The 20,800-nt window shown below is 39.8% G+C and overlaps 1 protein-coding gene across 6 annotated transcripts; it reads right to left on the reverse strand.

Moving 5' to 3' along the window:
- Positions 1 to 786: 786 nt before the first annotated feature.
- On the reverse strand, positions 787 to 17,259 carry plekha4 (pleckstrin homology domain containing A4). Of its 6 annotated transcripts, none has more exons than XM_088070274.1 (25): positions 17,002 to 17,259; positions 16,327 to 16,451; positions 12,225 to 12,294; positions 12,030 to 12,128; positions 11,854 to 11,926; positions 11,643 to 11,743; positions 11,376 to 11,494; positions 11,080 to 11,292; positions 10,656 to 10,956; positions 10,038 to 10,097; positions 9,747 to 9,899; positions 8,870 to 8,929; positions 8,689 to 8,769; positions 8,422 to 8,574; positions 8,133 to 8,231; positions 7,614 to 7,722; positions 7,275 to 7,348; positions 5,972 to 6,076; positions 5,797 to 5,887; positions 5,470 to 5,519; positions 4,901 to 5,020; positions 4,419 to 4,805; positions 3,212 to 3,333; positions 2,987 to 3,096; positions 787 to 2,442 (listed from the first exon to the last, which is right to left on the reverse strand). In XM_088070274.1, the coding sequence occupies exons 3-25, from the start codon at positions 12,291 to 12,293 to the stop codon at positions 1,283 to 1,285; spliced, it is 3,909 nt and encodes a 1,302-aa protein (XP_087926400.1). In that variant the 5' UTR covers position 12,294; positions 16,327 to 16,451; positions 17,002 to 17,259; the 3' UTR covers positions 787 to 1,282. The 6 variants fall into 6 exon arrangements, with proteins under 6 accessions (XP_087926400.1, XP_087926402.1, XP_042363204.2 ...); XM_088070276.1 differs by having other exon boundaries at positions 16,327 to 16,466; XM_042507270.2 differs by lacking the exon at positions 16,327 to 16,451.
- Positions 17,260 to 20,800: the final 3,541 nt, after the last annotated feature.

Consider the following 20,800-nt stretch of genomic DNA (forward strand, 5'->3'; position numbering starts at 1 on the left):
CAGGCCCAAATTCAAACCATGAGAAAAACCTTATTCAGTATTTGTAATATCCAGATTTTGACCCATCCTGATCAAAATATGTCAATAATCACTCAAACTTCATTTGTAATAATTTTATGGAACTCATTTCCATAAATCACAATTGAATTCATCTACTTTTTTTTTTTTTTTTACAATGCTGGTGCATGCAGCTTGAGATATGAAAACTACTTAAAAATATATTAAAATGTATTCAGGAAGGCCTCTACTGTCTGTGATAGACAAAGAATGGCCATAATATTCAATCATGATAGGAATACATTAAAAGTTAGATCTAAATGCCAACTTGCAACTTTTCATTTATATGCATGGACTACATCCACAAAATATAAATTCATTAGCCCATGCATAAAGTGTGCTCTCATAAAAATTTTTAATGTGCATGTTGATATTGATATCACATTTGTAAACAGATAAGGTCTCTCTCTCTCCCTGTGTATGTGTGCATATGTGTGTGTAGCCCAGTAAACATAAGGTGGTGCTGTCTTTAAGAGAGAGAGCCTGGGAAGGGGTGATGTAATGTGTTCTCAGACAATGATGTCATCGACTGAGACACGGCAAGGATTTAAAGTGACAAAGGCATTTTCACCGGCTGTGTAATTCTGCATTGGGGCTCGTCAGAGAGCAGCACCCAAGCACCCAGGGGGAGACTTTCATTGAGCAAAAAAAAAAAAAAAAAAAAAAAGGGATGTATGAGAGAACATACCGGTAAATGTGTTCTGTGCACATATAAGGCGGGAGTCGGTATCTCGATGTAGCACAAACCATGTTTAGTAATCGGGGCATTTGAGATACAAAACATTTTGTTACAGTGACAGTTACAGGGTTATGTTGCCAACCACAAGCAGCAATCACGTATAATTTCTGTCATGTTAGATGCACGTTTTGAGAGGAATGAAAGAGTTAACCTCAAACACTGGGCATCTGTTGGACTGCAACTATACATAAGGTATTTGGTGTTTACGATCACCTGCAAAAACAACGACATAATTGCATACGCATTTGTTTTCATGAATCTTAAGACTTTGTATTTCATCAGAATCAATTTCAAACCACAGGTTACGAATAATGGAAATGTTCAAGTTTACCAAATGTTATGTCTACTCTGACATTGCATGTTCCCATTTTCCCATTTAAAGTCCTCCTCATCAGGCACTGTCCTTTACCATAAATCACTTAACTGTGTTCTTGTCCTTCCCAAGTTCATTCCTTTAAGCTCCTTAAGCCATTGCTGTTCTTGCCTCTACAAACTTGTCCTTAACACAGTAACTCGTGCCTTCCCGAAAGAGGCGCTCCGAATCACACTTCTCCCCTCAGAGCTGGATGGAGTGATGGAGTGGTTGTTGCCTCCTTCTTGGACTGTCTGTTTGTTGTCCTCACTTAAACTACGATATTTCTTCCGTTCTTGAGCTCTCTCTTGGTCCACCTTCCTGTCCTCTGACTCTTTCCCCCCACTTTGTTCTTCACTTGTCTTTAAATATTCATCCACGGCCTCACCAGAAGTAGTTTCATGGACAATTTCTCTGACTTCCAACTGGCTATCGTGCCTTGAGGTGTCCTCACATACGTTTTGAGGGACCTCTCTTGCTGGACTGGCTGAGGTATCTAACACTGTTTTGTCCTGGGTTGAATCTTGGAGTTCATTAATAATTGAGAGACGGTTTTCATTAACGTCTGAGGGTAAACACAGGCTGGAATTCTTGCTCTCTTGGTTCAAAGATTTCTCAAAATCATGGGTTGCTTCGTCAGGCACAGATTCAGTGATCAGCAGTTCTTCCTCTGGCCTGGATGACGTTTGGCCATTCCCATCATTCTTTGTTATATCTGAGTCTGAAATACTAATGTCACATGCGATCTTATAGAAGAGTGAATGGTTCTCTTTCATTTTCTCTAAACTCTCACTGACAGCAGATGACATTTCATTGGAATCAGTCAGGTCGTCACTGCTTGCTGGCTGATTCTCAATGTCCGATATCTCCTCATTGCACAAGTCAATGCCAGGGATCTGCAAGGGTATGAACCCTTGCCACTGATTGGTAGAGAGGAACCACTTGGCTCTCAGATCGGAGGATGAAAAATCACTTTCATTACAATCAGGTTCCTCAAGTTTGTCTTCCTCCCCATCCTTGTAACCTGTAAATCCTGTGCCTCCATCTTTCTGGTAGACAGTCATAGACGAGATGTGATAGGGTGAAGCTGGACGCATGATTTTAGTTTTGGCAACCCCTGTTCTACCACTGTGATCTTTGTTTTGTGTTTTGCTTCCAAACTTTACCTGACTTTTACATTTTTTCACCTGTCCGTCTCTTTCTTCTTCATCCTGAGATGTGCCACTAGAAAGCTTAAGCCCTGCAGGACCTCTGATGTTATCACAGCTTCCATAGCCGACGTAAGATTCACGGTCTGAATACAGGGACAGAGTAGAAATACAGATTTTTAATAACTAATGTCCAGTGTAACCTTGCTTTCCTAAGGAAAATAACAAAGTATCCAGGTTCCCACACTTGTAATAGTTAGAACTTCAAAACTTTTCCATGAACTTTACAAGGACCCATTTTATTATTTTCCCCGCATTTTTCAAACATGAGATTCAAACTCTTTTCAGAAATAATCTAAGCTTGCTGATATACATGAAGAGAGATGGATGTGGATATCTATGTGGAGAGGTGGATGTATATTAAAACAGCTACAGATATGAAATTTTCCATTATGTTGCATTTCACGGAAGGTTGTCCACAGAAGATTAGTGTAAAGATGTCATTTCACATAACAAAATGCCACAATTTTTCAAAACCTTCAAATATTTTTTGTAAATCCACAATTTTTCCCGGCCAGAAAAATGTGGGAACAAAATTTCATGACTATCCGGGTATTCTATGTGAGAACCCGTAATTGCAATTAAAAAACAGTAACAATTCTTAACAATTTTGTGTTGGGAAATGCATACCTGATTTAATCCTTTGTTTTCTAGCTGTGTCAGGGGGCACCTGATGAACTTCCTGCCCCTCTCCTGTGATTGGCAGTTGATTGTGTTTGGTAGCACTCTGCCTGACTGCGCTGATAGATATATGTAGACAGAGAGATAGACAGATATAACAATTTATGGATACCTTCATATACGCAAAGTGAATACACATACATTAAAATGTAAGAACGACTAAAAACATCCCACCTTCTTATGACTCTCTCCCGTATTCGTTCCACTCGTCGAAGTTTGGCCTCTCGCTGCTCAGGGGTCAGACAGAGGTCAGGTTCCATGTCATGGCTCAGGAGTGCAGAGGGCTGTTCGTCTGTCTGTTCAAGCACATTAGAATACAGCTCAGGCCCCTTTTAACAGCTCTAATAACAGACCTAACATTGTTGTATTATCTTGATACTTATGACTTTTTCTACATTAATGGGAATTGTTTATAAACATGAATTTGAACTGATTGAACTGATTAAGTAATCTGTCACAGAAAATGTTACATCACTTTTGTTTGGGCTGTCAGATACTGCAGCTGTAAAACATGGTTAAATAATAAATCGGAAATAAGCGTATTTGATTTTCTGTTACTTAAGTTTGTATTGGTTTGTTGGAGGCCAACAACAACTTAGACCTGTCCGGGATCTGACTGGCCCTAGACATGATGCAAGTAATCTTTCTGTCTGTGAATTACAATTGGCAAACAAAAAGAATATATTTTTTCCCTTTTCTTGTGCATGCTCAGTTTGTGTCATTATAAGAAAGGGTTACCACTTCAATACATTTCTACATATGAGTTTTAATATTGTCAAAAGTCCAGCAAAAAGTATATTTGAAGAAATGTAATTATTATTATGAATTTTCAACAAGTCCAACCCCAAACAACCACATACTGTGGGTTGTTTAATACGACTTCACATACGTATTGTACACAAGTCAGTTAACGATTTGAAACCTTGTGTATTTGAAGAAAGATACCTGAAAATTAGTTTAAAAGTAAACATAAATGTAAATCTATGAATTCTGCAAATCTGTGGAATATTTCTCAAAAAGTTTTTTGTTCTTTAAAGAAATAGCACCACTTTGCTCAGGGTTCAGAGGTTTAAATACTTGTGAAAAGCAGAAAAGTACATTACGGAAGTACATTACAATAGTTCATATAACTCACTGTTGACATTTGGTTTCACGCGGGACACAAACAGCAGGCTCAAAATGACTAAAGCCGCTAGAAGTCACCGCTTAACAATATACGTAATTATGGGTTGTAATAAGCTGCTTGTGTCCGGTTAGAATTAGATGACATGAGATGACAGTTTATAAATACCACTGAAATGTATAGTAATGATATCATCTTGCTGTGTTTCAATCATGTTTGTTTTTTATTTCTTTTTCATTTAATTTCATTCTTTCTTACCTTGACGTCCAAGCCCTCTCTTCCATATCCTACACCTGCTTGGTCTTGAAGTTGATTTCGTGAGGTCTCTGTGGGCTGGCCTCTGCTCTCATCTGACCTTGACTCCCTCTTGGGGGACCTCAACACTCCCTGATGCTGCTGCCTGTTTGTCTTTCTAACAGGCTGATCCTGGTCTGGATCAGGGCCCTCCAGCAACAGACGCCTGGGTGGCTTGTTCAACAATTTTTTACTCTGCTCGGCAAATTTTTGCTGCAACTCAGGCGGGATCTGCTCGGGCAGTGGGTTGTCGAGCTCGGGTGGAGGATCCTCGACAGAAACCCGTCTGGCCACGAGAGAAGACGGCAGTACAGCTGTAACAACTCGTGTCACCCTTAGAGGGAAGGGGGCCTGAGGAAATACCAAGACAGATAAGTGTATGTATATTTGGTACGTAATGCAATGTAGTGATTCAGTCAGTTATTCTGATTTATGATTTGGCACACCTCCTCTCTTGTCTCTGAACTTTGAACTGGAGTGGGTATGGGGGGTTTCTTCCTATTGGTCATCCTCTCCTGATTCCTCTTCATCCGTTCAATCTGCTCTTCTTCACTCATTTTCATCTTCTAGAAAAGATATTGGCTGTTTTGAATATGAGCCATTTATGAGCCTGCATCAGCAATATGTATGTAGAAAAGGCAATGCCAGAACCAGAAGCCATGATTTGCATATGAAAAATACTATTATTGTGCATATGGCTGCTTTCATCTGTATGTCCGTATATATGTATGTGTGAGCATGTGAGAAAGGGGGGGTTGGGTGGCAAATGTGAGAAGACTGAGCTACTGCACTGAGACATGTGCCTCTGCCTCCCCCTCTCGCCTACAACAGGCACTGCAACATGCCCTAATTGCAAGGAAGATGAGAGAATCAAAGAACTGGAATTTGGCTGTGATTGCAATGAGGGGCAAAATCAGCTTTGACTGCTTCTATATTTGGAGCGTTTTGGATCCCATCGCATATATCCAGATATAGTTATAACCAGCAGCAAACAGGAAATTATGAAGAATCAAACCTTGGTTGACTGGCTTGTTGCATCTGGTGGGATCCACTTTGAAGCAGATTCTAAGGATGAAATGAAAATAGAGGGACGAGGAGGAGACGGATAAAGAGAGTGAGGCAGGATGGGTGGGAGGACAGGGTGACAGGAAAGAAGGAAAATAGGAAATATGAGGGTGGAGAACAAAACAAAGCTGGGCTCTGGAAAAAAAAATCATTTCGCATAAAACGCCTATTAAAGCTGTTTAATTATAGATATGTGAGAAAACAGTAATCTACAGGCCACTGTGTTAATATCACGCTTTCAATGTATTATATTTGTATTGAGTATAGGCGTGCCAACCAAATGTGTCTTTCGTTGCTTTTGCATTAAGGAGGTCGGGCTGGCTGTTTCCTCTTCTATGTACAGGATCAACAGTGTGGCTGTAGATTCCCTGAAACATTGGAGAGAAAAACTGTAAAAAAAAATAAAAATAAAACTTAATAATGTTTGTAATTGAAATGTCTGTATTTCACACCTCATACGGTGACTCTGTCCAGCCGTGGCCCTGATCCCTGCTCTGGTAGCTTTCCTGTAGCTCCTGGGGTAACGGGGGGCGGAGTGGTGGCTCTTGTTCCACATCCTGCAGAGATCATTGTCAAAAGGAATATGACTGAACTGCATCCATACAGATTGATAAATACTGACAGTGCATTTCTCCACAGTGAGGTGTCAATCCTTGACAAGACAGAAAACACTACAGGTCATCTCAACAGCCAAAGTGTAAAGGCCCAGACATACAAAACCAACTTCTAAGAACTGGTGGCGATTAAGACCGATTGTTGCATTGACTGACATAGATTGTGTCTTGGCCACAATGTTGCGCTTGAACACACCACAAAAGACCCCCACCAACGGCCAACTAGCACGTATGCTGTCTGCCTGTTCGAGAGAATAAAATAAATTTTTTTAAAAATTATAAAAAATAAAATAACTTACTTCCAGCAGAAAAGGGAAACGGGAAGACCCAACAGAACAGATTCAAGATGCTAGTTAGCCAGTTAGGACATTAATAACAAAAGCCTACGATGAAAGAATACTGTACATATATAATAATGTACATATTTATGTTGCAATTGCGACAATAACACAAATAACACAAATAATACACAAACCATTTCTTTTCAAAAGCTCACTGTCTAAATAAATGATCTCGTACCCTCTTGACTTTAGCCGTCTGTTTGCTTTTCTCACTTGGTTTCTCTTTTCATCCACAGTGCTGAACTGCCAATCAGTGATTTAATTCACCGACTGACTCTGGTGTCCCTATTGCTGATTCAACATGTTGAATAGGAATAAAAAAAAAAACAACAACAACAAGGGGCTGACTAGTGCCAACAGTACAGGGCGCATCACAAAAACTATGGCTACAAAAGCTCACCAACAGGCCTACATTGACAAACGGCCGAGTGTTGGTTTGGTGTGTCAGGGTGTTAATAATATTTGGATGGAGGCAGAAAATGGCTCATACAATTCTGGCTTGCAAATCTAGCTCAACATCATGACAAACTCCAAAGATAAGAGCAGATCATATATAGCATCACATCAAAATAAATTTGCAGATACATATTGTAGAATTTAAAGCAATTTGTGATTGAACAAACCAAATGCTGCAGTCAAACTGTAAGAAAACACCTTTAGGACCCAAGGATATAGCCAGCAGATGCCAGCAGATGGATTTAACCTTCGAACTGAGTGGACAACAATTGCCCATTTGTTCATTAGCAGAGAGAGCAAACGGCATGGGTCACTGACAAAGAAATGATGGATGGGCAACGTACCATAGGCAGTCCACACTGCAGCCTCTCTGTGGGTGTGCCAGGGGATCCAGGATGTGGAGATGTCGGCTGGAACACTGAGGGGGAGACAGAAAAGGTCACTGTGTTGACACTGTCATCTATTGTCAGGTTTTTATGTGCATACTCAAGATGAACCAGGCAACTATGAGCATTGGCGGCCCCAAATGGAAGCAAGAAGTAATTGTTTGAACGTGCAAGACACCAAAACCAAACGCGCTACATTGAAACACCACCTTATTTTTGTTACCTGTTAACAATTATGTTGGCATAATTATAGGCCACAGCCTCTCAGCATGACAGTGAGGGAGAGTAGGTGCTTACCGTGGTGCCTCTGTAGTCCCAGTAGGAAGCGGAAATGATCCCTGTTGATCCTTAGTCCAGCCATGATGTCCTCCATCATCCACAGCTCTCTCTGGGCCTGAGACTGGTCCTGATAAAAAGAAAGACACAAAAGATATGACAAAAGAAACTTCAGGCATGAGCCTTGAAGGTTCTGTATATGACATCCAGAGCATTTATAAACCAGCAAACAGTTATTGACCCACGTGGTGGGGCGGCATCATTGGGAAGCATGACACACACTCTCGCGTTATCAACAACAGCAGCACCGTTAGGTCTGTCAGTGCTGTTGTTAGCACTGTTTGCGCTTTTAGCATTGTTAGCAGCTAGCATGCCATGCCAACTCAGTGTTGGACAGAGGCAATCCTGGCTCAGACTCTTAATCGTAGGTATGCTCTGTATATCACATACAGCTCCTTTAATGATTTGTAGAATGATATTTGTGACTTTAAGGTCAGTGACTACACATTACACAAGTACTAGTTTGTAGTGATCAAATACCTGTGGCAGTCCAAAGTTACAGATGTGCTGAAGGTGTGAACGGATAACCGACAGTTCACTCTCCATTCTCTCATACTGACTCCACACCCTCTCCATTTCCTGAATATGAAGAAAAAAAACACAGAACAAAGCACGATAGAACCACACGACTAAAAAAAAGCAAATCAACTAGACAACCGACACTTTATGTACATATCACGTCCTTGTTGAATGAATATGTGAAAAAAAAGACTAATGCCATTATATTTTTCACTTTCTGGTTCACGTCCCATCCATGCTTATTACTCACCAATGATACATCACACATCCTGGCCCGGATTGTGACCAGCTCTTCTTGGAGCAAAGCCTTCTGGGTCAGTGCTTCCTCCTGAGCCCTGGGCCCCTGGTTTTTCCACTCCTCCAGCTGCAGTCTGGACACCTCTAATGCACAGTGGACGCCATCCTTCAAAAAGGAAAAAGTCTTTATTAATTCTCATTCTTAAACCAGTCACAACATACTGTTAGCTATTTATTTTTCATAGCTTTAAATGTGTAGTCTCACGGGGTAATTACTCACCTTATCCATTTGTAGCTGGGCCAGTTCTACAGACAGAGACTGCAGCAGCTTGTCGCACCCACACAACCTTGTCAACACAGCCTGAAGAGGGAAAATCAAAACTCAGAAATATGTAATAAGATAAATTACAGGAATGTACATTGGGGAAAGTCAGCTATATGGCAACATCGTGAATACTCACATCTGCATCACTTTCAAGAGGCCTGATTGGCGGGGCTTCTCTCGGGTCAGGCTTTGGGGCCTGAAATGCATTATTAAGTTAAATAGTACTTTTGAAAACAGTGCTTTTTTGATATTTTTGACTGTTCAACAGTTTTTCTCAATATGTGATTGTAAACAGAATTTTGTATGAGATCATTTTTCAGTGTTTTATGAAATTCTTTGTGCTGACGAGTGAGTAAGTGTGGGTTAATGCACTGATAACACTGAGCTGTTGTCTTTCAAAAGAGCATAGTGCAAGCTTCAGCCCTTTGGGGAAGAAAAGGTTGCATTAATTGTTGAAGAATTTGAAAGAAAATTGTTTTAGATTCGTAATTTGACTAACAGCTGCTTCATGTAACACTCATTCCATGTAGCACAATCATGGCAAAACTCATCTAAAATAGACCAAAAAAACAGAGATAACTACAAATTAACACAAGAAAAACTATAAGGGGAGCCTGGTGGCTCAGTGGATAGAGCAGCACCCCATATACAGAGGTTGTGTCCTCGCCACAGCAGCCGCGGTTTTGACCCCCCCCTCAAAAAATCATCGAACAAACAAAAAAAACCAATGAGCACAATACAGTATTTATTAGTCACAAATAAAAATGCACACAATAAGTATTAGTGACAATATAGTAAGGTAATGTGGACATAACACAAGTGCTGTACACAATCATGCAGGACAATATTACAACAACAATGTTGCTCGTATTAATAAAAATTAAGAGTCTGGTTAGAGACAACACCACAAACATTTCTGAGGAGACATTCACATATAGACAACACAATACAGGTTTAAAGTTGTACCACACAAGAGACATCAGGAACACAGAGCGCAACAGAACACGCTGTACCATAGCTGGTGGTAGCACACAAACAGATAAATTGCTGCGGTGATGGTGATGATGGTGGTGGTGGTGGTGGTGTGGGTGGTGGGGAGCATGTGCGGCTCTCGATGAGGGAGGCAGAGGGGGCAGTAAGTCTGCCTGCGCCCCTGTGGAGTAGCTCTGAGGGAAGCATATAGATGACAAGAACAGAGAGCGCATGACATTATACAAAAACATACAAAACACACCATGCTATTGTATCTGGCTAGACACTAGTCTGGATGTTTGCTGTAAGTGTATTGTTCATACTGTAATCACCTTTCCTAAAGGTCGTCTCCCACTTGAGATATGATGGACAGACCCATATGTAGGTGTAGGCTGTAAACAATGGAAAAGATCAGGTGTGAGTAGCATGAGACAGCTAGTGATACAAAATTACATTAAAGGATTACTTACACAGTTATGAAAGGGACAGTTCATGCCCCACCCCCCACAAAAAAACCCCACTTTTCTTCTTACCTGTAGTGCTTTTTAATCACTGTATCACTGCACAGAAGGTAGTGTGCTTCTACTGCTAGTTTGCCTGGCACCACTGAGCTAGCTAATTTTAGAGCTCAGCCAAGCAGGATGCCGTTAATGTTTACATCTCACGCGCAACACAAAATAGTCTGTGCCAAAAAAGTCCCTACATGAAGCACCATCTAGTATTGTATTATACTCCAGAGAAAGCAGACATCTCTATGGCTGATATGTTGCACTACAGGCAAAAAAAATGACATGTATTATTGTTTTGGGTGTGAACTCTTCTTTAAAGGTTTGCAATTCCATAAAGTTTGGGGGAAAACAGTGAATCGTGATGACATCGTCAGGGTTATGATATTCACCAAGGCAACTGGAATATATTTCATAATCAAGATCAACCAAACAGGTCCTGACCTTGCTCAGGTTTTGCCACCGCTCTGTTACTGGAGTGTTAGGAGTGGATTTGAACTCCAAGTTAGGTGAGGCAGGTGCATAGTACAGGGTTTGTGGCACCATGCCCGAGTCATCGTGAGGTCGAATGTCAACCCTTCCAACTGGTGTGTGAGGTCGTGACCCTAGCTGACCCCTCGAGGTCAAAGAGCCTGTGCCCATCATTTCTGTCTGCGTGGGTGGCGTGTTTTGACCAGGAAGAGTGTCTTCCTCTTGCTGTGGACCACAAGCTCTTCTTCCGCTAAAATCTGGAGGGCTGGGTGTTCTGTTTAAAGAGAAAACAGAACAGAAATGCCAAAACCGGGACCTTCCTTGTGATGATATTCCCTCTAAGTAAACCATTGGGATTTAAATATGTGTCTTTCACACACAGGGATAACTTGACAACCTGCTGTTTCTCTGACGCACACTCCGCCTCCCCCTCTGCTCTGAGCGCGACGTCCCCGTCCTCCCACCAGCGAGATGACTCGGTTCGCTCAGAGTCCTGCTGACGTGCCTGTGCCTCTGGGAGGGACCCTCTCCATCAGAGGGGGGTTTAGGGAAATCCACTGATTCACTGCTGCCACCTATCTGTGTGAAATCCTGATAGCTTGAGCAACGCCTGAAAGGAACGCAGCAAAAAATTGTGAAAATGTTTGACATTCACTGCGCAACACCTTATGTCCATAATGAATAATACTGCACCTGTTCAGGGAGCTGTTGGGCTCCATTGCAGCTGACTGACTGAGAGCTCGGACCCAACCCAACATGTCCTCCTGAGTGTCAGCACTGAAGAAATAGGAGCGCATTCCCTGGTGCACCACCTGTGTTACAGAAATCATTCACAGTGTGTGAATGTGCAAAATCACAGTGAAATGGTTTAGTTAATTTTGGTGATCAACATACGAGATTTCAAATCAAATGTTAACAATGTATTAATGACTGATTGAGCAAGTCATGGAATGATGATACCTTGAAGGTGAACTTTTTGTTCTTGCATTCTCGTGGTGTGCAAAAAAGGATTTTATAGCTCGGCAGTGGGATGCTGCCCAGCACAGATTCCTCTCTACTGTCTGCCAAAGGAAAGATGAGAGGTGAGCAAAAAAAGTGGTGCATTGTTGTGCACTCGGAGAACATGAAAGGGTCTCATTCCAGACAAAGTGATGGGCTACAAGCTGTGTACCTTTATAGTAAAACAGACAGTAGTTGGAGAGGACAAACCACCTTCTCTTCCACAGCTTCAAACCAGAGCTGTCCTGCAGAAGGGAGATTCATTATGGACTCCTCTTTGCTGAACTCAGTCACTCTTCTACATTTAATGATGAAGTTAAGAATTGTTAACCATGTTTGAGAAATTACTTTTTTGTTGAGCCATCCTCTGATGACTACGGGACAGTTGGGGTCTCTCTTGGCAGACTGACATCTTTTCCCAAATGTTTGCACCTTTCCATCGCTTTCCTGTTACCCAAAGAGGAAATAACACATTTGTATGCAGTTACAGTTTCACAGAAAGCTGTCCTCATACAAAATGCAAACAAACTGAAACAAACAAACCTTCATGACAGGAAAGTAGGAAATGGTAGCAACGCTGGATGCTTGGCTCACTCTGTCCTGATCATCCATTCTGTAGTTTAAATCACAGATAATCATATATAGACTGTCAGTGAAACCAGCCAAATAGATTCTCATAAAAAGGAAGAAAAAATTAGTGTAGTGGTGGAGGAGCACTGTCACAAACTTTTGTCAGAAATGTCAAGAGCTGGATGTAAATGTCACATCTGAAATGTCAACATTTGCACCCACAGAGAAAGCCCAACATGATCTTCTACCAGGGCATTTCATATACAGGTATGTTTATAAGAAATTGTTCAAGGTAATCCATTACTTACATCGAGGTACGCACGCACACACAAATACACAAGACATCTGAATTATAATAGATTTTTGAATAAATACTCAATTAAGCAAAGAAATCACATAATAAATAAAAAGATCCACAAAAAATCACAAATATGAACACATTATGTGACCAGCACTGAACTATATACTAAAGCTGCTTACACATTTGAATGAACAGGTTGTCCTAAATGAGGCAAACACATAAGGCCTTACCAATACAATCTGAACCCGAGTCTCCCTCTACAGAAGCAGTCGGTCACTCCCATGAACAGCACCCCATAAACTCCGAGCACACATTTGCCACATTCCCATATAGTTGAGATTTTTTTCCCAGTCAACTGTTCATCCTCTTAGAGACTTGGTGTTGTGGCTCTCCCATGTCCAGCAAAAACTCTCCCACAATTCTATTCTGAGCCACAACAGGCCAGGCCGCATCCCCACCACGAAACTGACAGGTGACAGCTGCATCGCCATGGTAGCAGGGAGGGGCATTGGGACTGTGTGAAAACCAATCTGGCAGCAGGGATAGGCTGGTATGAGAGACAAGATTTGGAATGTGTCCCAAACTGCAGAACTGCAGCGTGGACTGCTGAGGGCACAAAACCAAAATAAAAGAGCATGGAGCCAAGGAAGTAAAGTGGCCTGTTTGAGACAAATGTGTAGGGAGGGGTGGGTTCACCTCACTGTGTCAGGTTTGTGGGTTTTGTAAAGAGTCGTGCTGGCTATCTTGGCACCTCACATGACCACAAGGTTTTATCAGCATAGCCGTTTCTGTAACCCTCAGGTCACATGGCGCATATATATATATATATGTGTGTGTGTGTGTGTGTGTGTGTGTGTGTGTGTATGTATATGCAAATTAGATCAGCATTTTTATGCCTTTAATGCCTTATTTTAATGTTAATACTGCTATATACTATATATACTATACTTATAGTTCTATATACACAACTTACTTTTTAAATTACAACACAAATCTATAACGCTGCTACTTTCTTCCTGTATTAATGTTTATATTTATTTAGAAAAGATAAGTATTTTAAGAATTTCAGTTTTTCTTATATTTGTACTATGTGCCAAAGAGCTTGCTCTGTGTATTTGTTTGTTTTCAAATACTATATTTTTTATGCCAAACTACCATGTGCGTTGTATGTCAATCCAATCGCCAGAGGAAATGTTGGCGTAAGTTTCTGCAAAGCACAGAAACATCACATACATACATTATGTAGCGATGACATGTTGACACCTCTACTTTCTAATAACACCATAGTGAACTTGTGGTTAGGATTTGGCTAAAAAATTAATTGGTAATGGTTTGAAAACAATTTCATTTTGGCTTAAAATAGCCATGTTTGGCAGCACAAAAGCTGCTGAAAAAGCAGCCATGGTGCTCTTAAAAAAAGTTTTTTGTTTGTTTTTGTTGGTCTTTCACAGTGTTGTCAGCTTAGCAGCCATCTTGCAGAGGTGACAACCTGGACAAGATGGCCAGTTTGTGCAGTGGTCTCCTGCTCGGGGGCCCTCTCATCTTGGTGACACTGCATCCACCATGTCCTCTCCACATCCGAATGACAAAGACAGATCATATACTATGTCGCTTTAGAAATGCTGATATGACACATATGATGCACAGATGCAACATATCCATGGTTTGCAAAATGATACAATACCAACAGTTGCTTCTGGTGATTGGCCTGGCTGTATTTGCAGTTTATGTATGTATGTACTGTATGTATGCATATATAATGGAATAATAATTTCTGAGCTCACTTGACTAGTAAAAATTGTTTTTAAGATTTAAAACTGATTCTCACATACCAAAACTCACAGCTGTCGAAGCTGCTTTATCAAAGGTTCATTTTACAGCTTATCTAAACTGAACAGTTGTTGTTGATCCAGTGAAACAGCAGTACAGATGAACTTGAAGATAAAAATTCATGAGAAACTGAGATTCCACAAGCACTCGTGGGTGACCCAGAGGTTTGACATGGTTTAGTTGCCGCAGTCTATGTCTGTATGACTACAATCCCCTACAAGTGAGAAATGGAGTAAATAGGGGGAAACAATCAAGTCTTTGTGAGAGATGAGAGCAGAGACTAACAACCTCAGCCGCTGGGGGTTACGTGGGTGTTGTGAAATATTTGGAAAATCTCCTTCTTAATCAGCGGGGTCACTGCTCGGGGAGGAGAAGACTTAAAATGCTAAAGAGGGATGGAGGGGAGGACAAATGGTGGGTCTGTGTACCACACAGAGTGCGCTTTGTAGCGCCCAAGGACTCTAGAGCATCATGTGAAGTTGGACACAGAGCATGTTGAATAAAATATCCTCCCTCTTCATCAACAAAAACATTTGCATGTCTCCTACATTCTTACGTCTTTTAATGTCAACAAAATCATCACTATACATATGACCTTTATACGTAAAGTGGTGACGTAAGACACTGTCACAACTACTAATACAAATGCCTCATAAGGACGCTGGATTATTGTGAACAGGATATTTCATATGGATTTTTTAAGTGGAGGTGGGCTATTGGAGGCATAAAAGTGTGGCCGAGAAAAGCTGAGAAATGCCCCTTGGTGGGGCCTTAATAGTTCAATCACAGATAAAACATAACATTGCTGCATTACAATACTGTTAACCTTGAGCAACAGAAATCCTTTGATTCAATGTATAAAAAAACTTTACTGTTTAATTATCAAATTAATTAAAATACAGGATTAATGCAGCAATACTGAAACACACTCAAATATCTTTCTGTATTTTTTTAAAAATAAACTGAAATAAAATAGATTATTAAAATAATACTCAGAAATGCACAAGATATAAATCAGAATAAAGATGCCATATTGTTGTACCTGACTAATTGCGCCCGCCTGCTGACTGCTTCAAGCTCCATCACTTGGCACTCTTCCTTACAGCATCTCCTCAGGCTTGGCTGCCCTCTTCCTGGCTACCAAAAGCTCCTGTTGCCCAAACAGCCACAACACTCTGCTGCTATGCTCCGTTTCTCTCCCCACACGTGTGAACCTCCCTATCTGTTTCTCACTCCTTCCCTCCGCTTCTGACTTGTAGCTGCAGTGCTTGTCCGGTGATCTACCTACGCTGGCTGTTAACACTCTTCTGTCCTATAACAGTGCGCTCTCTGTGAGCCCCTTCTTCCCCCCCTTCTCCCTTTCCAGTGTCCCTCCCTCTCACCCTGCCCTTGACAGCCTCTCTGTCCTATGTCGAATGTGGGTTGGTGACTTAGGAATTTACAAAAATACAGCTGGTTTCCCATTCTTCGTCTCTGCCCCTTTGCATTATTTCAATTACAATTGGATCTAGCTTCATGAAGATGAAGTGTAGATGCCAGCCTCATAACTCTAAATATAGGCCTAAACATTCAAACTATTAGGGCTTCACTTTGACATTTGAATGTAAAGACTCAAAACTTTTGTTTTACTTGAAAACTGACAAACAGAACTTGTGTGATTCAGCAAATACTCAAACTATGGTGCAAGAATGATATGCTGAAACTGTAATAAATCAATTTAAGTCCAGGTGAATGTTAAGCACTTACAGTGATTCTGACTCTGACCTCTGAGTGCTACTTTTCAAATGACACCATGCATGTACTTGTATGTACAAAAAATGGAACAAGAACAGCTTTCAATTTACATTAACGCTGCCTTAGATAGGGGTTTCAGGTGAATCTTAAGTCAGAATCTGTGATTTGAGATTGTGCAAGTGGTACTGAAGGTTGAGTGTAAATACTGGCCTTGTGCATGTAGGTAGGATAAGGTTGGTAGTTTCTGCTTCTGGGTAACTCAATCCAGGGATCTTGAGGTCTTGTTTAGGTTAGCTCACAGACTCCAAAACAACTCATATCCTGACCTGCAGTCACTGACATGGTCAGAACTGTTAATAAATAAATTAGCTCTCTGATTTATCAGGAATTTTGAATCCATTTACCATAACAAAAACACATAGAATGTAAACTGTGCAATTAACACATTTATATAACGTATACAGTGAACTGATTTCTGAGTCAGGTAGAACTCAATTTCTATTTCATTTATAATCTTTATAAGATTAAAAATGCAAAACAATGTCACATGAATTGGGCCTATTACTAACGCAAGGCTAACTTAACACAAAATTGCTGCCTTATCTTCTTTTCAAAAAAGATTCACCACACCAATTAAATAAAATATAAAATATGACAGAACACTTCTTATGTTGCTTAAGTAGTAAACGGTTTGGTGGCTTTACCTGCCAGCGAAAACACACAATTAAACGTGCCAACGTTTACTTGCACTGTGCTCAACATTAGGCTAAATGCTCAGCTCGTCATTTAGCATAATGCTAGCTTTTTTAGCTCTCGCTGTATTAACTTGAAGTGACGAGCTTAGCCTAGCAAGCTAGCATCTACAAGATTTTTTTAGCGACTCACCGATTCGGGGGTTCCTCTCGGGGGTCTCTTGTCGCTTTTCTTCCAGCAGAGTCTCTCACTAAAACAAGTCTACATTACAACAAAGTACAAACTGTTACCGTTCCGTTGTAACAACATTATTTTGTCTTTTCGCTGCTTTATCTGAGTTATATTTTAGCCATTCAGCGACAGATGTTGTCCCTACAGTGTCACCCAGCGTTTGAGTAGCGCGTGCAGTCTACCTTGGCTGCGTCGTCGCGCACCTGTGTTATGATTGGCTTCACTTCCGTGTTGTTATCTCTTTGTGACCCGGATGACAACACTTATCATCAAATTTCACATAAATGACTTGATTCTCGTGTCTTCATCTGTTAAAAAAAACTGGGGCAAAACTGCACAATGTTTGATATTACTGTTAAAATTTGTGTTAGTGGGATTGAGATATGTGACGACCTGTCATTATTATATTATGGGTTTGCTGATTTTTTTCTCCTACTTTAACTTCAGTTGTTGATAATTTACTCTAAAATATTAATGTTTTGTGAACATCTTATAAGGTGAAGTCACATTTATAGGTGCTTTAACTTTTTTCCCCCTCAGATGGGGCAAACGACCCCGTCCTGCTAAATATGGCCTCCCTACCAAAATGATGGTTGTGTTCTGACTTTTATTTAACTTAAACGCATTACAGTTGCAAGTGTGGCTTTTAAAATTATTATATTCTGAATAATTTAGTAAGCATACAATTTTTATAAAAATATCTCATGCCATAGGCGGCTTATGAGACCACAGGCCCATTAGCACCGATATGCAAAAGGCCCCACCATGGCTCCTAATTAGGAGCAAGACACAGAACGTAAGGTGGTTTTGCGTTTCTTTGTAGTCATTTTGTGTCTTTTTGAGGTGATTTTGAGTCTTTTTGAGGTGATTTTGTGTCTTTCTTTTGGTCATTTTGTGTCCCTTTGTGGTTGTTTTGTCCCTGTTTGTAGTTATGTTGTGTCTCTTTGCAGCTTATTTACATCTTATTATGCAGCAGGCCATTTCAGTAATCCCTTCATGGATGACTCTTTAAACTGCTACATGCAAAATTGATAAACTAAACTAAAAAATCTTAGATAATCATACAGTTTACTGCAAAGTCGATTAATAAAAATCAATCAGTAGTCACAATATCAGCTGTAACATTGCACTGTCAGACATAATACTACTGTCTTAAAATGAGTCAGTCTAGACTTTAAAAGTTTCCAAGTAGGCATAAGCATTTTCCCAGATGGTAGCCTCTTATTTAAGCTATCTGCTGCACTGAGTCAGCGTCTTGTGGAATTGTTCTTCAAATATTCTCAAGATAGAAACTGAAGCGCCTCAACTTGCATGCAGTACACAAGGAAGATGGTGCTCCACTAATCCAGCTGTAGGAAAACAGGTGTTAGGTGCTTCAAGGTGAGAAGAGTGTGAGTGTTTCTAGTTATGAATAATATCAAAAAACCTACACTGAGTGAAAAGCACTCAAAGGAAAAGTGTAAGCTGATGCTCAGCAGCGGGGCCACTACAGATGCCTCAGGAGAGCTGGCATTATTGCTGTACACGAGGAAGATATGAAAGGCATTTTAAGAGCTGTGATAAGAACAAGGAGACAGGATGAATGTCAAGTTTAAATATGCTCTTACACGGTAGCAGACTAAAGGCCTGGCTGGCTGGGGGGATCTTATTAATGCTATTGTTCAACACTGACACTTACAGCACAAAACACTCAAACCATTGCTCAACACTCAAATAGTAATCATGCCATCTTATAATTAGTATCTCACATGTTGAGGCCATTTGTTTGGACCCAATAGGCCGTGACCTCGGATGCTTAGGATGTCCCATTCTCACAGGGGACAAATCAGTCTGCCTCCGGATATTTACAGCCTGTCCCTTTCAGCATACTACACAATCATCCCTGTTGACTGACAGCTGTGTGCTACTTTTCATCTCTTTTTACACTCCAAACAACCTGTGGGACACTGTCGTTCAGGAAGCAGGGACAGTGGTTTCAAGGCTCATGGGAAATGTGGTTCTTGACAAAAGACAGTTAACTAGAGTTCATATCAACCAAAGTGTTCAATATCAAATACACTGAAATGAGATTTTAAAATAAATAACTAAAATAAACTCATTAAATAAACGAATAAACTATGAAACAGAATAATTCTTAAAACTCAACTGATTTTCAAATTATTAAAAATTATTCAGAATTCCACTTTTCCTTCAAAATTCAGCCAATTTCGTGTTAAATTGTTTTTATTATTATTATTTTGCTCCAAATGTAACTTTAAAGGGAAGCATACTGAGTAAAATCTATTTCAGCTTGCACTAAATCCATTCTGTGAATAAAACGTTTTGCATTTTGTTGTGTACAAAGGACATGAATCCAGTAGGTGGAGCTGTTTGATAATTTCATGCATCAGTTAAAATTACTGCTGACACATTTACAAAAACCTTCACATCAGTAGGCAATATAGATGTTAAATGAGGTTAAAATACACAGATACACTTTATGATGTTGTGGGACAGCTATGTTATCGCTGAATATTTATACAGAAACCAGTGTCAATATGTCTTACTTGTAATGAGTCATTTTAGACAGAAGATGATGGTATTGCCTTCAGTAATGAAGAACACCATCGACAAAACATGGTTGTCCACAAATGAAGGATAATCTCAGAAAGACAGATTGGCAGTGGTTGAAGAAGTAGCCTATTAGCACTCTTTATTTAAATACATGTAACAATGTCACAATCTAAAAATACTCCAATACTGTTAAGGGTGCTGTACTGAGCTTAAAGTACAATTATATTGTAGGAAAATGTCATTTTCAAAGTAAAAAGTAATAATATATTATTACTCCTATTGTATGATCAGTAAAATATAATTGGATTAATGCTATAAAATTTATATGTAAGCTACTTTGAATTACTTTAAACTCTGCTTTGTAACCATGCATTGTACGGTGTGAAGTAAGATCACCACATGTTTTGTATAATTTGCAAAGTAAATGTAGTGGAGTAATAAGTGCAATTTTTCCTTAAAGCCTTTTGGAGTGTTTTCATTGGCATTTATTACATGATTAACAATTTGAATAGCACAGAGGCACTTCAATTGTTTTTTCTTTTCTCTTTCATGTCATGTGTCATCCTCTGTGTTGTCTGTGTTGTCTGAAAATGTGTCATTGGATGCCTTGCACTTTTGCATTTTGCACTGCATACCAAATCTACCTATGAGTAAAAATAAAGTAACCTGAACCTGAAACTAGCAATTAGCATTAAATTGAATTACTAAAATACTGTCCATATGCCATAATTATACTTTAGTAAATGTAACTAGTTACCCCCCACACTTGCAAATTTGTACATAAAAAAACAGGACAATAAACCAGTGAAATCACTAATTGAATCAACTCGTTGAAACAACATGTGTTTTTGTTTTTGAATATTGTCATAATCTTTAATGGATTAAAATAAACAAAGTAGCTCCATTGTGTAAAATACTGAAATGACATCAAACTGCAACTTGTTATTACTCATAAACACATTGATAAGTACTTTAATATATTTAATAGCACCAGACACCTAAACACAAATTTGAATGTTGCTGTTTTTTACATAATGTTAAATATACATCAGCAATGTTTGCTATGTAAAACTCAGGGGTAAAAGTGTATATTTGGAGTAACAATTTGAGGCCCAATTACCAAATAGTTTATTGTATGATGACAAAACACTTTACACTTTACTTTATAAGTTGCACTGTCTCATGACAAAACACTGGTTGTATTCAG

Source organism: Plectropomus leopardus, chromosome 19 (assembly GCF_026936395.1).
Source record: "Plectropomus leopardus strain MGB_pleo_1.0 chromosome 19, ASM2693639v1, whole genome shotgun sequence".
Lineage (NCBI taxonomy): Eukaryota > Metazoa > Chordata > Actinopteri > Perciformes > Serranidae > Plectropomus > Plectropomus leopardus.